Source organism: Carassius carassius, chromosome 38, assembly GCF_963082965.1.
Source record: "Carassius carassius chromosome 38, fCarCar2.1, whole genome shotgun sequence".
Lineage (NCBI taxonomy): Eukaryota > Metazoa > Chordata > Actinopteri > Cypriniformes > Cyprinidae > Carassius > Carassius carassius.
Window position 1 is genome coordinate 1,816,236 of NC_081792.1, and position 15,902 is coordinate 1,832,137.

At 38.9% G+C, this 15,902-nt stretch overlaps 1 protein-coding gene across 1 annotated transcript in view; it reads left to right on the plus strand.

Moving 5' to 3' along the window:
- The window catches only part of LOC132119151 (synapsin-2-like), a 511,637-nt gene that overhangs the window by 30,557 nt on the left and 465,178 nt on the right, over positions 1-15,902 (plus strand). Inside the window, exons 3-5 of the mRNA XM_059528908.1 lie at positions 5,336-5,427; positions 7,602-7,758; positions 7,959-8,048. Of these exons, the coding sequence (XP_059384891.1) occupies positions 5,336-5,427; positions 7,602-7,758; positions 7,959-8,048 (339 nt within the window). The remainder of the gene's footprint in view (positions 1-5,335; positions 5,428-7,601; positions 7,759-7,958; positions 8,049-15,902) is intronic.

A 15,902-nucleotide genomic window follows, 5' to 3' on the forward strand; every position in this document is an offset into this window, starting at 1 on the left:
ATATTGCAAGTTGACTGGGCAGACCAAGATTCTGAATACATATTGTATTTGAGATACTTGTCATTTTTAATAGTCCACTTTCAACATTATGCTGGCTCTTCTCTGCACCTACAGTGCAAGTCAACTACCAGACTGTCTGCTTAACATCTGCTAACATCTTTTTTTTTTCTGCTCTTATAATCTGATCGTGGGTGTATCTCTCTATTAGTTTTATTGGATCTTAGTGCTGCGTTTGACACAATTGACCACAACATTCTTTTGCATAGACTTGAACACTTTGTTGGCATCAGTGGAAGTGCATTAGCATGGTTTAAATCGTACTTATATGACCGCCATCAGTTCGTAGCAGTGAATGAAGATGTATCCTATCGATCACAAGTGCAGTATGGAGTACCTCAAGGCTCAGTACTAGGGCCGCTACTCTTCACGCTTTATATGTTACCCTTGGGAGATATCATCAGGAAACATGGTGTTAGCTTTCACTGTTATGCTGATGATACTCAGCTCTATATTTCTTCGCAGCCCGGTGAAACACACCAATTTGAAAAACTAATGGATTGCATAGTCGATATAAAAAACTGGATGACGAGTAATTTCTTACTGCTAAATTCTGAAAAAACAGAGGTGTTAATTAAAGGACCTAAAAACTCTGCTTGTAATAACCTAGAACACTGTCTTAGACTTGATGGTTGCTCTGTCAATTCTTCGTCATCAGTTAGGAACCTAGGTGTGCTATTTGATCGCAAACTTTCCTTAGAAAGCCACGTTTCTAGCATTTGTAAAACTGCATTTTTCCATCTCAAAAATATATCTAAATTACGGCCTATGCTGTCAATGTCAAATGCAGAAATGTTAATCCATGCATTTATGACCTCAAGGTTAGATTATTGTAATGCTTTATTGGGTGGTTGTTCTGCACGCTTAGTAAACAAACTACAGCTAGTCCAAAATGCAGCAGCAAGAGTTCTTACTAGAACCAGGAAGCAGGGCTGGACTGGGACAAAAAATCGGCCCGGGCATTTTTGCCCAGACCGGCCCACTATATGATCATAAACACCACCCATCTTTGCACGCCCTTAATTATATGCATACCAACTCCTATTCATTAAAACCACTAATGCCATGTAATGAGTGAGTATAGGAACGAGTGAGAGTTAACAGATGAAATAAGTCCAAATTTTATTACAGTTGATACAATTGAACTATACTCCACAACAGTGAATCCTAAAACAAGCTATAAGCGGCTCTGGCATAGCAATACCAATGTTTCTTACAGGACTTTTGTTAAAACTATGGTAGCGTGTCCTCGGTCCTTCTAGGGGGGTTCGGGGGCATGCCCCCCGTGAGAAAATTTTGTGCATTTTAATGTTAAATTCATTAATCTGATGCACTTTGAGAGTTCAAAATTAAAAGCTCCAACCCATATTCAGTGTGCAAATTAAACAAAGAAAAATTCAAACCTCTTTTAGTTACAGTGTCTTTTTACATTACACCTATACATAATAATAGTTATAATATTAATCCAATGACAGTAATAGCCATATTTTGTAAAACAAATGCACAAAAAAATAAAGGAAACTTTTTTAATTAGTTGTACCAATTTCTATACTTGAAAGAGATAAGCACATGATCTTTTATTTTAACGCAAACTGCATCAAGCTTTTATTTTGGCGGAAAACATGGTTTACAAACGCCTCTTATTAAATTTCTAGTGAATTGCGGTAATCGTCAACTATGCAGATGTGGAAATAATCTACACTCATGACATGGCCTAAGTGTTTTGAAAGTAGTTATGCTTACAGCAGGCTCTACACTTTCTCATCTCTCTCCTGATCCTCCGTCCTCACTATCATCATCTGCCACAGGAGCTGATGAAGATCAGAAAACATATTTTCACACACTTTACAGTGTCTGCTTTAAGGGCCTGTTTCTATTTTTTCACGCTATTTATCTGCACATTCCTTGCGTTTCTTCTCCATCTTTTTTTACAGATACACACTGACTGCGTTTACATGCAGCCAATAACCCGTTCAAAACCGGGATATTAGCAATAACCCGGTCGCGCACGGCCATGTAAACACCGGCAAAAACCCGGATATGCTCATATTATACCTGGGGTACCCCTTTTCTAACCCGAATATTTGGTCTTGTAAACGCGTTTCGGCATATCCCCATCAAAATGTGTGTTCTGCGCATGTTCCATTCGCAAGGAATCTTGGTCTTTTGAGTAGAGACGGCGCATAAAAAAAACCCGCGTGCAGTATAGAGGCACAGTAGTGTCAAGTGCTGCTGGTGGATCAGTACCAGCGCCAAAGCGCAAACAAAGCCAATCGCTATCTGCCCCAAACTATTCATTATCCGCCTGCTGCTGCTGTTGTTGTTGTTGTCTTTGGATACAGGATGAAGAATCGGAAATGACGCATATTGCGTCTTGTTGTCCGTACGTCCAGACGCTAACCGTGCGTCGCCGTTTACATCGGGATTGGTAACTCTCTCTGCTCACGCATGTAAACGAGTTATCCCGAATGTTTCAGAAACCCAAATAGTGACCTTAACCCGACCATAACCCGAAATTTAACAGCATGTAAATGTAGTCACTAACACTGCTGCCGCTCGCTCACTCGTTTAAAGTTGTGATTGGGCCAGCCCAGTGTCAATCAAGAAAAGAGCCAATGGGCCGCTGATCTACGTGTTTCATGGGCTGGTCTGTCAGAAAAAAAAACTAACACTGACTTTGACCAATGCATTACACTGGCACAAACCCAGCGCCGCCAATTAAGCAAAACAAAACAAAACGAATGGGCAGCCGATGTACAAATTTTATGGGCCGTTTAAAAAAAAAAAAAAAAAAAAGTATGAGTATGAGATATCGGCCCAAAAAGCACGTCGGCCCACTGGGCAAATGCCCGGTATGCCCAATGGCCAGTCCAGCCATGCCAGGAAGTATGACCATATTAGCCCGGTCCTGTCAACACTGCACTGGCTCCCTATCAAGCATCGCATAGATTTTAAAATCTTGCTTATTACTTATAAAGCCCTGAATGGTTTAGCACCTCAGTATTTGAATGAGCTCCTTTTACATTATAATCCTCTATGTCCGCTACGTTCTCAAAACTCAGGCAATTTGATAATACCTAGAATATCAAAATCAACTGCGGGCGGCAGATCCTTTTCCTATTTGGCGCCCAAACTCTGGAATAACCTACCTAACATTGTTCGGGAGGCAGACACACTCTTGCAGTTTAAATCTAGATTAAAGACCGATCTCTTTAACCTGGCATACACATAACATACTAATATGCTTTTATTATCCAAATCCGTTAAAGGATTTTTAGGCTGCATTAATTAGGTAAACCGGAACCGGAAACACTTCCCATAACACCCTATGTACTTGCTACATCATTAGAAGAATGGCATCTACGCTAATATTTGTCTGTTTCTCTCTTGTTCCGAGGTCACCGTGGCCACCAGATCCAGTCTGTGTCCAGATCAGAGAGTCACTGCAGTCACCCGGATCCAGTACGTATCCAGACCAGATGCTGGATCAGCACCTAGAAAGGACCTCTACATCCCTGAAACAGAGGGTAGTCCAGACTGCTGAGCGAATTATCGGTACAACCCTCCCATCTATTCAAGAACTGTACTTATCCAGAGTGAGCAAAAGGGCTGTTAAAATCACTCTGGACCCCTCACATCCAGCACACTCCCTCTTTGAACTGTTGCCATCTGGTCGACGCTACAGAGCACTGAGCACCAGAACAACCAGACACAGGAACAGTTTCTTCCCTCAGGCAATCCATCTTATGAACAGCTGATAATAACTGTGGGACACACTACACTATTTATATTTATATACACTACACTTTTTATCCAACACACATACTTAGCGTACACTTAAATCTTTTGCACATAATATACATGTACATACATGGAACACACTACACTACTTATATTTATATTTATATACACATACACTTATTTATCCAACACACATACTTAGCGTACAGTTAAAACTTTTCCACATAATATACATGTACATACATAAATGCTCATTTTAATATACCTGCCATACATTGTCAATTTGTATATTGTCATTCCTTACCCACCTATTTGTATTTTTTTGTATTTTTATTCCTTATTGTGTTTTTTGTTCTGTCGCTGTTATGTTGCACTGCGGAGCTCTGTCACGAAAACAAATTCCTCGTATGTGTGAACATACCTGGCAATAAAGCTCATTCTGATTCTGATTCTGATTCTGAAAGACAGCTGAGACCAGGACAACTAGAGCCCCAGATACAGATCCCCTGTAAAGACCTTGTCTCAGAGGAGCACCAGGACAAGACCACAGGAAACAGATGATTCTTCTGCACAATCTGACTTTGCTGCAGTCTGGAATTGAACTACTGGTTTCGTCTGGTCAGAGGAGAACTGGCCCCCCAACTGAGCCTGGTTTCTCCAAAGGTTTTTTTCTCCATTCTGTCACTGATGGAGTTTCGGTTCCTTGCCGCTGTCGCCTCTGGCTTGCTTAGTTGGGGACACTTCATCTACAGCGATATCGTTGACTTGATTGCAAATAAATGCACAGACACTATTAACTGAACAGAGATGACATCACTGAATCCAATGATGAACTGCCTTTAACTATCATTTTTGCATTATTGACACTGTTTTCCTAATGAATGTTGTTCAGTTGCTTTGACGCAATGTATTTTGTTTAAAGCGCTATATAAATAAAGGTGACTTTGACTTTGACTTTTTTTTTAATGGTCCCCAAACACACATTCAACTGACTAACTTTGCATCTTATTCTACTAATCCTAATCTAACATTCTACTAATGCCCTAACGAGAGTTAGTTGATGTATCTTATTTACAGTATTGAAGAAATGCGAGGTAAATTTAAATATCCCAGAACATTGAGATGTTCCTTTTAACTTTAAGTATGTCTATATCAATTCTTAAACCACAATATCTATATTTTAATCCATGCTACTTTCAGTTGATGCCTGAATAAAGCTTCTCTAAATAGTTCTGTATTGCCCCCCATCAAATAATTGCATTAAACTTTGAGATTTTTTACTTCTTAATAGAAACAAATGATCAGCTTTTGAATTCTGTTCATTTCATCATGAAATCCAAATATTAAATAATGTTTTTGTGCTTTGATGTGGCATGATGGATCACTGTATCTGAGTTCAAGCGGCAGCGCTGAGCGATAATCTCTTCTGATTTACTACAAGTTATAGCACAAAATAAACATGAATGAATATCACATCATGTGGACTATCCAAATAAAGAGTAAACTGTATTTATTTGTATGTTTCTTTTTGTTTCAGGCTGAGTTCTCGGAGATCAACCTTGTGGCTCATGCTAATGGCACGTGCAGTGTGGACATGCAAGTGATCAGAAATGGAACCAAAGTGGTTCGGTAAGTTCAACATAATCATCAGAAAATACAGTGGCGAGGCCAGCATGAGTTCATCAAATCCAGTTTTCAGCATTCATCCATCAGTCAGCATTCAGTTTGTTACCACATAAAGTGTATTTTTAAAGATTATCTAACAAAGCGTTCTGACAGTAACTTGCATGGCATGAAGGGAAACTGATGTTTCGGGCTTTTAGTCTGTGTTTTAGCTTTGCATCTACGTTATAGTGTAGCCCTTAACTGAAAGTTATGTTTTAAAGACATTTGCTGTAAGATTTAAGATGTTTATCTATATCTTTCAGGTAAATAGACCAAAAATATTGCTGATGCATACTGCCGTCATTTGTTAAAATACTGTCACAACAACTGCTAATGTAAAAGCCCACAAAGCCCAACTAACAGATTATAACAGTAAGATTTAGGCTGATGTGATTTACTGTCATGATGACCACATTGTGGTTTAACAAGAAGACAGGAAGCAGATCTATATGGTTGCACAGCTTACTCATGCAGGAGGGTTTGCACTGTTTTAAATGAGTGTAGTGGGTGGATTTTCCCATTACCTGAGACTCATAATGAGTCTGAGTGTAGGCATGGGTTTTGATGTGTCTTGTACTTAAACATGCTGGTTTTCTTTCTTTAAATTCATTTTGCATATGTTTTGATCATCATTGGAGGGTGCTTGTGAAGCAAAGTCAAAACTATTCTCTTGCATACTTATTCTTCTTCTTTCTTTTAGACAAAACTTAGGGTTGTGATTCGTCCCGCACCGTTTGTCTTTGACCCATGAATGAGGTTTCAAATCATGCATCTTATTAAGGAGAGGTGTGCTATTACTTTTATGAATTTTAAGTGATTGCTGATCAAAAACCTAGATGAAAAAGTTCCATAGGCTTAACATTGGAACCAAATTTTGAGGTCATATCTACATTTACATTACATTTATCAGACACTTTTATCCAAAGCGACTTACAGTGCATTCAGGCCAGCATTTTTTTTTTTCACCTAACATGTGCTCCCTGGGAATCGAACCCACAACCTTGCACTGTTAACACAATGCTCTGCCAATTGAGCTACATGAAGACTGCCTCTGTATATCTCTGGTTCAGAAAGTAATAGAGGCTCAAGGGTGAGCTCTTTTGACTCCCTTGACTAGCAACAGCCTATTTAGAAAACCCTAGCAACTGTGTAACCTCATTAACAAGCCATACCATACCTCAGGCCTGCAGCATCATACAGACGTGCCACATCAAGCACTGTATGTATTTGCATAGTTTCTAATATTATACATCATAGCTTCACATGAAGAACATGCTTTCCTTGTGTTGAAATCCCAATCCAGTGAATGACTTTCTGTTCATCTGAGAGGACTGTCTCTCTCTTAATGAACCCTCCGTCTCATCTTTTATTATTTACTTATTTATTTTCTCATTTCTCTTTTTGTCTCTGGTCTCTTTCAAAATCACTCCCAAAACATTATTATTATAACTTTATGTACAGACAGACAAACAAACAAACAAGCAAAAATGCCATTTTGAATGGTGTCAGTGATGAACATTGAATGAATGACCACAGAAATGCTTTGGAGCAGATTTTCAGCTCTGTGTAATTTATTATAATCACAGAGTTAACAGTGTTGACACTATTCTGTGTATGTTTCACACATGTTTTATTAAAATGACAGTTTGTTTTTCAGGTTTTGCTACGAATGAGGAAATAAAGTTCAGTTTCTTTACAGTTTATGGGATGGTGAAGCCATAGCCTGTGTGTCAGAGCAGAAGCAGTACAGAAACAGACTAGGAGCGGAAAAGACTGGCTTTTATTTATATATATATATATTTTATCTATATGAAGCCCTGAGTTATAGTCTGAGGTGGTTAAAAGAAAATGAATGTCATGAAACAGAATATAATCAATTGTTCTTCATGATTATCTTTAGAAGAAAACTCTTCAAAAGATATTATCTGTAGACATTAAAGCTTGCCATTAAAAATTATGTTTTATGAATTATATTTTTAAAGAAGCAACTAGTTATTTTTAAATGTGGTTTTGGCCAGTAGGATTATTATATTATATTACAACACAGTACATACATGATTAAACACTACTCATAAAATGGTGAACAGTCAACACTCATAAATTAGTTCTGTTCTTGATATATTATTATATTCACACAGGTCCTTCAAGCCTGACTTCGTCTTGGTGCGACAGCATGCTTATAGCATGGCACAGAATGAAGACTTCCGCAATATAATCATTGGTTTGCAGTATGCTGGGATCCCCAGCGTCAACTCGCTGGAGTCCATTTACAACCTCTGTGACAAGCCGTGGGCTGTGAGTACACATCCATTTATTATAGTGTGTTCTCCACAGTGCGACAGGATCGAAAACATATATCATCTTTTTTAAATGCATAAATGTGTGTTCAGATCAGACCACATTGTGGCATGGACACTACTAAAGGACCGTTTTAACGCTTTAAGATTTATTATTGCCAAAATTTGCATCCAGACTGATTCTCTGTTTTCTCCTAGTTTTCTCAACTGATCAGCATTTACAAGAAACTGGGAGCAGATCAATTCCCTCTTGTTGATCAGACCTTCTACTCAAACTACAGGGACATGGTAAGTACAAGACAACCTTGTCTTTCATTTCCTTTGATTACAAACAACTATAGTTTTGTACTAAGTATGGCAAGCTATTGATTTTGATGGAAAATAAAATATGTGACACTTTGGTTATTTGTATACTATACTATATATATATATATAATTTGCATTATGCAGTCTAAACAAATGTGGTGCTAAATATCACTAAAAGTGGTTCATTGGCTTGTAATCATGAGGGAACCACTTTAACACCTTTGTCAAATGGAGGAACCCCATTCTCCTCCTTAGATTCAAGATGTCACTCCACTCTCATATGTTTGCTATGAATGGGAATTTACTACGATGGCAAAAGGGCTTTTGAAGTTTTATGCTTTTCTGAGGTCAAAATGTCTTCTGTGGGGGCCCTGGAATATTTCCTTGAAGGGGGGCCTTTGGGGCAAAAAGGTTGAGAACCACGTTATCTTCAGGAAATACACTGTATTTTAATGTTGTGTTTTTTTTATCCTTTGCCAACTAAACTAAGGGAGACTTAGAGAACCTTTAAAGAACTATACAAGTTCTTAACAGGTTATTTATATGGTAGCGGTGCTGTATAGCACCTCAACCACTCTAAAGAACTGCCGAGGAACCAAATGATGTGTGCATTTTGATTGGTAACACTGAAAACTTACAGTGTTCTCCACTTATAATGGCACCCTTGGTAAATATGAGCAACGGTGGCTGTGAAAATAAATCTGCATCATTTATCCTTTTGATCTTTCATTCAAATAAATCCAAATAATGTTAACCTTTCATTCAAATAAAACAATGGAAAGTGGGGGTAAAATATCATGAAATAAATGTTTTTTTTCTCTAGTTCATGTTGACCAAAGTTATTGGCACCCAATTATTGCAACATCCTTTTCCCGAGATAACAGCTCTGAGTTTTCTCCTATAATGCCTGATAAGTTTGGAGGAAACCCGAGATGATATCCGAGAACATTCCTTCATCCAGAATCACTCCAGAGCCTTCAGATTCACAGCTTTAGAAGCCGGTCCCGTTTGATATTCCAGTCGTGTCTGACAACTGAATAAGTGAAGAGGATTTTTCTTGAAACCTTCCTGAACAACATGTGGTGGTGCAGGGGCTTTTTTTGATGTTTATTTTTTAGGCTTTCTGACCCCAAGCCATTGGTCAAGGGGTTTTCGGACCTGATTTGGACACATTTAATTTTATTCAGCATGTCTCATGGCCTATGCATGATTTGGACCTTTTTTTTCCCTTAGGGCTGTCAATTTGTGATGTGGATGATAATTATATTTGTATTTCGGATCATATGCCTGTTACTTTTAGTGTAAATGTGCCAAACTAAATGAGGACGAGTTAGTCCTCTTATATTTGTTCCCATACAATTACTCCATCAACACCACAGGGTTTTGGTGAGATTTTATTCCCTTTTCTGATGTATAGCATGATTGGAGTCTGCACCTCTCTCATCTGATCCAGATTATTTACTTACTGTTTTTAATTCTGTATGTTCTGCAGTCTTGGACTCTGTTGCTCCTTAGCAGATTAAGCATTGTAAGGGAAATCGTCAGCCTTGGTTTAATGGACAAAGTTGTGTTCTTAGCAGTACAGAAAGGCAGAACAGTCATGGAAGAAAAATAAACTTCTGGTCTCTCACCAGATTTTACGAGATTCATTTCTTGGGTATCAGAAAGCTGTAAAAGATGCTAAAGGAGCCTATTTTTCAAATATTATCGCAGCACTCAAACTCACCAGAAATTTAGTTTCAAACTATTAAGAGTGTTTTTAATCCATATGCTGTTACGATTCCTCCATCTACGGATTGTTGTGAGAAGTTTTTAAGTGTTTTCTCTGTAAAAACAAAAAAACATTAGGTCCAGGTTTCATGATTTGGATGGAAAGATAGCTGAAATCTCTACTAATTTGATCAGGTTTCATCTATCGATATTAGTAATATTACTGCTCAGTTGAAATGTCCAGCTTCCAGCTGGAATGTTTTGCCTTCAGGTTTGCTTAGTGCGACAGCTGACTTTATTGGACCAAGTATTACATCTATTGTGAACCGTTGCCTTTCTACAGGTCTTTTTCCATCATGTCTTAAGCAAGCGGTCAAACAGCCCTTTCCCAAGACGTCTGCTCTTGACCCTTTTGATTTCACAAATTCAATTCAAATCTGCCCTGTATTTGGAAACTATTGAAGAAAGTGGTTTTATCGGAGCTCTTTTTTTTTTGGCTAATAATGATGTGCTAGATGCCTTTCAGTCTGGTTTTAGGGCAGGACACAGCACTGAATCAGCTTTATTGAGAGTTTCCAATTATTTGTTACTCATTGCAGACTTGGGTAGTCAAGGAGCTTTAATTATGCTCAACCTTAGTCCAGCTTTTGAGCTAATAGATCATGATATCCTTAATAATCATTTAGATCATGTTGTGGGTCTGAGAGGGACTGTTTTAAAACTGTTTTCTTATTATTTGAAGGAACAGTCTTTTTCAGTGAGGGTTGGGGAATTTTCTTTCTCTTCAGTCTCTGAAGGTGTGACTGTCAGTTTAAGGTGCATATGACAGGAATTTTCTGAAAAAGACATAGTCAGCCAGACGATGAACATTATTAACAGCAATTATCATATGATGCAGTCACACTCCTAGCAATATTTGTTAGTTCTGTTTGTTGTTTCAGCATTATCTGTTCGGACTACCTGTAGCTTGTTTATTGACGAAGCAGGACAACCACCTAGAAGTGCATTACAATAGTCCAGTCTAGAGGTCATGAATGCATGAACTAGCTTTTCTGCATCAGAAACAGATAACATGTTTCGTAGCTTGGCAATGTTTCTAAGATGGAAGAATGCAGTTTTTGTATCATGGGAAATATGATTTTCAAAAGACAAGTTGCTATCTAATATAACACCCAGATTTCTGACTGTAGAGGAAGTAACAGTACATCCGTCTAGTTGCAGACAGTTCTGTGTACTGTTTTTGGTCCAATAAGTAATATCTCTTTCTTATCCGAATTTAATATGGTGGGGCCTGAAACCTGACTGAAAATCTTCATTTATATCTTTATTTTATTTTTATTTTTTTGCAGGAAGGAGCTCAATTGAGCAGACACAACTTTTTCTAAAATTTTAGACATAAATGGAAGATTTGAAATAGGCCTATAATTTGCCAGTACACTAGGATCTAGTTTTGGTTTCTCAATAAGAGGCTTAATAACCACCAGCTTGAATGGTTTTGAGACGTGACCTAAAGATAAAGACTAGTTTATGATATTGAGAAGTGGTTCTTCGGCTACAGGTAATGACGATTTGATTAATTTAGTGGGTACAAGATCTAATAAACATGTTGTGATAAGTTAATTTAGCTCTTCCTGACCTATAGTTGTAAAGCACTGCAGTTAGGGGAAGTCGTGGCCTAGTGGTTCGAGAGTTTGAGCAAGGCACTGAACCCCAAGCTGCTCCCCGGGCGCCGCAGCATAAATGGCTGCCCACTGGTGTGTGTTCACTGCTGTGTGTGTGCACTTTGGATGGGTTAAATGCAGAGCACGAATTCTGAGTATGGGACACCATACTTGGCTGTATGTCACGTCACTTTATATTTGGGTGTTGTGGCAGAAGCGGTAAAGGGACATAAGAATAGCACGACTATGCCACCCTGGGTTTAGCCCAGGGACATTTATCAAATAAATGTCCTCTTTTTTTAGACAACACAGGTCAGCTCACGAGTCATTGGCAGGAGAAGCAGATATACAAAATAAAAAAATTTATTACGTAAGGTAGAAAACAGTCGCTGAATAGAACTGTTCACATAACTGACCCAATTACAAACTTTAAGAAAATAAAACAATGGGCAACCTGGGTCATCAAGGACATCCAAAGTTCAAGGTACAGGACCCGAGGCTTGACAGCAGGACATAAGGGCAAAATCGGCCTACGCAGCAAACCACCCTTCACTTATATCTGACACATTCATACACACACACAACCACTCCAACCAGCAGTCGTGATAGAAACACCAACACCAGGAATCATACTCCTGCCTTAAGCACTCCGCTCCTGTAACAAACAGAAATCAGACCGTGAACACACACCCGGAGCAGTGGGCAGCCATTTATGCTGCGGCGCCCGGGGAGCAGTTGGGGGTTTGATGCCTTGCTCAAGGGCACCTAAGTCGTAGTATTGAAGGTGGAGAGAGAACTGTACATGCACTCCCCCCACCCACAATTCCTGCCGGCCCGGGACTCGAACTCACAACCCTTCGATTGCGAGTCTGACTCACTAACCATTAGGCTACAATAAAAAGTAATCGAACAAAATGAGAAAAAAAACAATAACAAAAAAAACTCTGAAACACACTCACAATGATCAACACACGTTCACAACAAAAGCCTCCAACAATTACCAAAGAAAAAGAGAAAATTTATAAACCAAGGAACACACACACACACACACACACACAGGCTTCAACAAAACAAAAATAAACCAAAACAAAGCAACAGCGTCTCCAGATGATGGTTCCCACGTAGCCCCAACAAAAGAGGAGCTAATCACAAGTAATGACGTCACTGGTCTGTCTGCAATGAAATTACAATTTAGACAGAACTAATGCAAATTATTAATAAAATCCAAATATCAACCCATAATAAAATGAACATACCGTACAAACAAGTTCAGAAATCAACTCTGTCTAGCAGATGGGCAATATGCTGAGAAGCTGAGAGCACATTCAGTTTATATGGGGAACAATGGGTTTGATGTAAAGACAAACACGCATCCGCAATGGCAGGTGAATACCCACACCAGTCGTGCTGAATCGGTCTCAAAACTCAACTATGCATAAATACAACAAAAGGACCACTTTAACACAAGCAAATTCATAAACAAAGAACAAAAAAATAAATAAATAAATTAAATAAAAAAAAATCTCACTTACCTGCAAATGGGACACCCTAGACAAAAACCCTAGCCAGAGTTTCATTCAAAATACCATTTTAAGGAACAACTAAATGTAACACAGGAAGCAAGGGGCATGACTTGTGATGTCATGGTACCTCACCCACGAATTTATACATTTGCTCACTGCCCAATGATAGGACAAGCAGGAAGGGCTTCACTCGTCCTGCTACAGGTGTGATGGATGAAACTGAAGTATTAGACACTGTCGAATCTACATTTGTTATTGTATCTCTGATGTTATCTATATTGTCAATGAAAAAAATAATAAAGTCATTACTATTAAACATTGATGGAATATTTTAACTATTTCTGTTGCCTTTAGGCCTAAATCTGAAGTAATCATTTTTGGGCCAAATAAGGTTGACTGTGACACATGTACAAGGACAACAAATGTGCAGTCCCAAATAAGAAATCTGGGTGTAATTTTTTTTGACTCAGCTCTAACGTTTGATCATCAGATTACAGGTGCATCTCAATGAATAAGAATGTCGTAGAAAAGTTCATTTTAGTAATTCAACTCAAATTGTGAAACTCGTTTATTAAATAAATTCAATGAACACAGACTGAAGTAGTCTATGTTTCTTTTAATTGTGATGATTTTGCCTCACATTTAACAAAAAAAAACACCAATTCAATACAAATACAATACAATACAAATACAATACAATACAAATGACCAATACAAATGAAAAAAAAAATTTCCTTCTGGAAAGTATGTTCATTTACTGTAAAAAAGTGAAAGTGGTTAGGCTATGAGCTTCTCCACCCTTCCTCCAGACTCTACGACCTTGGTTTCTAAATGAAATACAAAACTTGCTCTCATCTGAAAAGAGGACTTTGGACCAATGAGCAACAGTCCAGTTCTTCTTCTCCTTAGCCCAGGTAAGATGGCTCTGACATTGTCTGTGGTTCAGCAATTCTTGACACGTCTGTGTGTGGTGGCTCTTGATGCCTTGACCCCAGCCTCAGTCCATTCCTTGTAAAGTTCACTCAAATTCTTGAATCGTCATTGACAATCCTCATAAGGCTTCGGTTCTCTCAGTTGGTTGTGCATTTTATCTTCCACACTTTTTCCTTCCACTCAACTTTGTTAACATGCTTGGATACAGCACTCTGTGAACAGCCAGCTTCTTTGGCAATGAATGTTTGTGGATTACCCACCTTGTGAAGGGTGTAAATGATTGTCTTCTGGACAACTGTCAGATCAGCAGTCTTCCCCATGATTGTGTAGCCTAATGAACCAAATTGAGAGACCATTTTGAAAACTTTTGAGTTGATTAGCTGATTGACATGTCACCATATTCTAATTTTTGAGATGCATTTGTTGAGGTGAATTGGTGGGCTTTTGTTAAATGTGTCAAATGAGTCAAAATCATCTCAATTAAAAGGACCAAAGACTTAAACTACTTCAGGCTGTGTGCACTGAATTTATTTAATACACAAGTTTCACAATTTGAGTTGAATTACAGAAATTAACTATTCCACAATTTTTTTTAGGTGCACCTGTAAATGTGTGGTAAAAAGTTGCTTCATTCAGTTGAGGACTATTGCAAATATGATCTCTTATTTCAATCTTAAATTACAATCTCAAAATTACAATCTCTTATTGGGAAGTTGTGGCCTAGTGGTTAGAGAGTTTGACTCCTAAGCTTGTGGGTTCTAGTTTTGGGCTGGCAATACCATGACTGAGGTGCCGTTGAGCAAGGCACTGAACCCCAAACTGCTCCCTGGGGGCTGCAGCATAAATGGCTGCCCACTGCTCCATGTGTGTGTTTACTGCTGTGTGTGTGCACTTTGGGTGGGTTAAATGCAGAGCACGAATTCTGATCGACCATGTCAAGTCATTATTTCAAAATTGCAATTGATCCAGAATGCAGCTGCGAGGCTCCTTGCTAGTTCAAAGAAAAGGGAGCATATTACTCCAGTTTTGGAAAAGCTGCATATGCCTGCCATAGCTTCCTCTACCCCAGATTCGACTATGACAAGGCTTGTAAATACTGGTATTCTAATTCCCCCTGTACATCTTTAAAACAGATTTGAACTATTAAAGAATGCGGGTGAGGAAACCCCAAATGTGATTAAACCCCAAATGTGATTAAACATGGATCGGATCAGCCAGCAGTTAACATCGCTACTAACAGGCGCTCAAGAACGAGCAGACCGCGGCATTCAGCTCAGAGCGCAGCCGAGCCAGGGACTCTGATAGTGGGTGACTCTGTTATCAGAAACATCCGTAGCAGGACTACAACAACATGCTGCCTTCCTCAAGCAACGGTCTCTGATGTGAACAAGGAACTTCAGAACATTCTGATGAAGCACAAGACTGCAAATCGAATCATCATCCATGTGGGAAAGAATGATATTCGCAAAGAGCAGTCAGAACTCCTTAAGAAGGACTTCAGTGAACTCTTTGAAACACTTTGAGTCTTCGAAGTTCAGTCGTTCATCATTTGACCACTCCAAGCAAGGGGAACAAATATGTTTTCACGGATGCTTGGGCTGAACACATGGCTACAAAGATCTTTCAGTATAAAAGTAGTGAATTTCATTGACCACTTTAATCTTTTCTGGGGCCAAAGACAACTGTTTAAACCCGATGGCCTACACCCAAACAAACTTGGTGCTAGAGTGCTTAAGGACAATATCTACTTCTCCATCCGTCATCCTTCATCGGAGTGTGTCAATCCATTCAGCTCACACACACCGGGTCCGAGTCATCATGTGGTTGACATATCCCACAAAGACACTGATAACTCCATGCAACCAAAACAAGCACTGCTCATGGACACTATCCCGGCTGAGCCCTGCCCACAGAGCTCCTCACAGATAGACTGTGATATATCAAAACAAGATTCAGCACCCAAGGATAACTTTCTGGAAAACAGCCAGGGAAGCCAGGACAACATATCA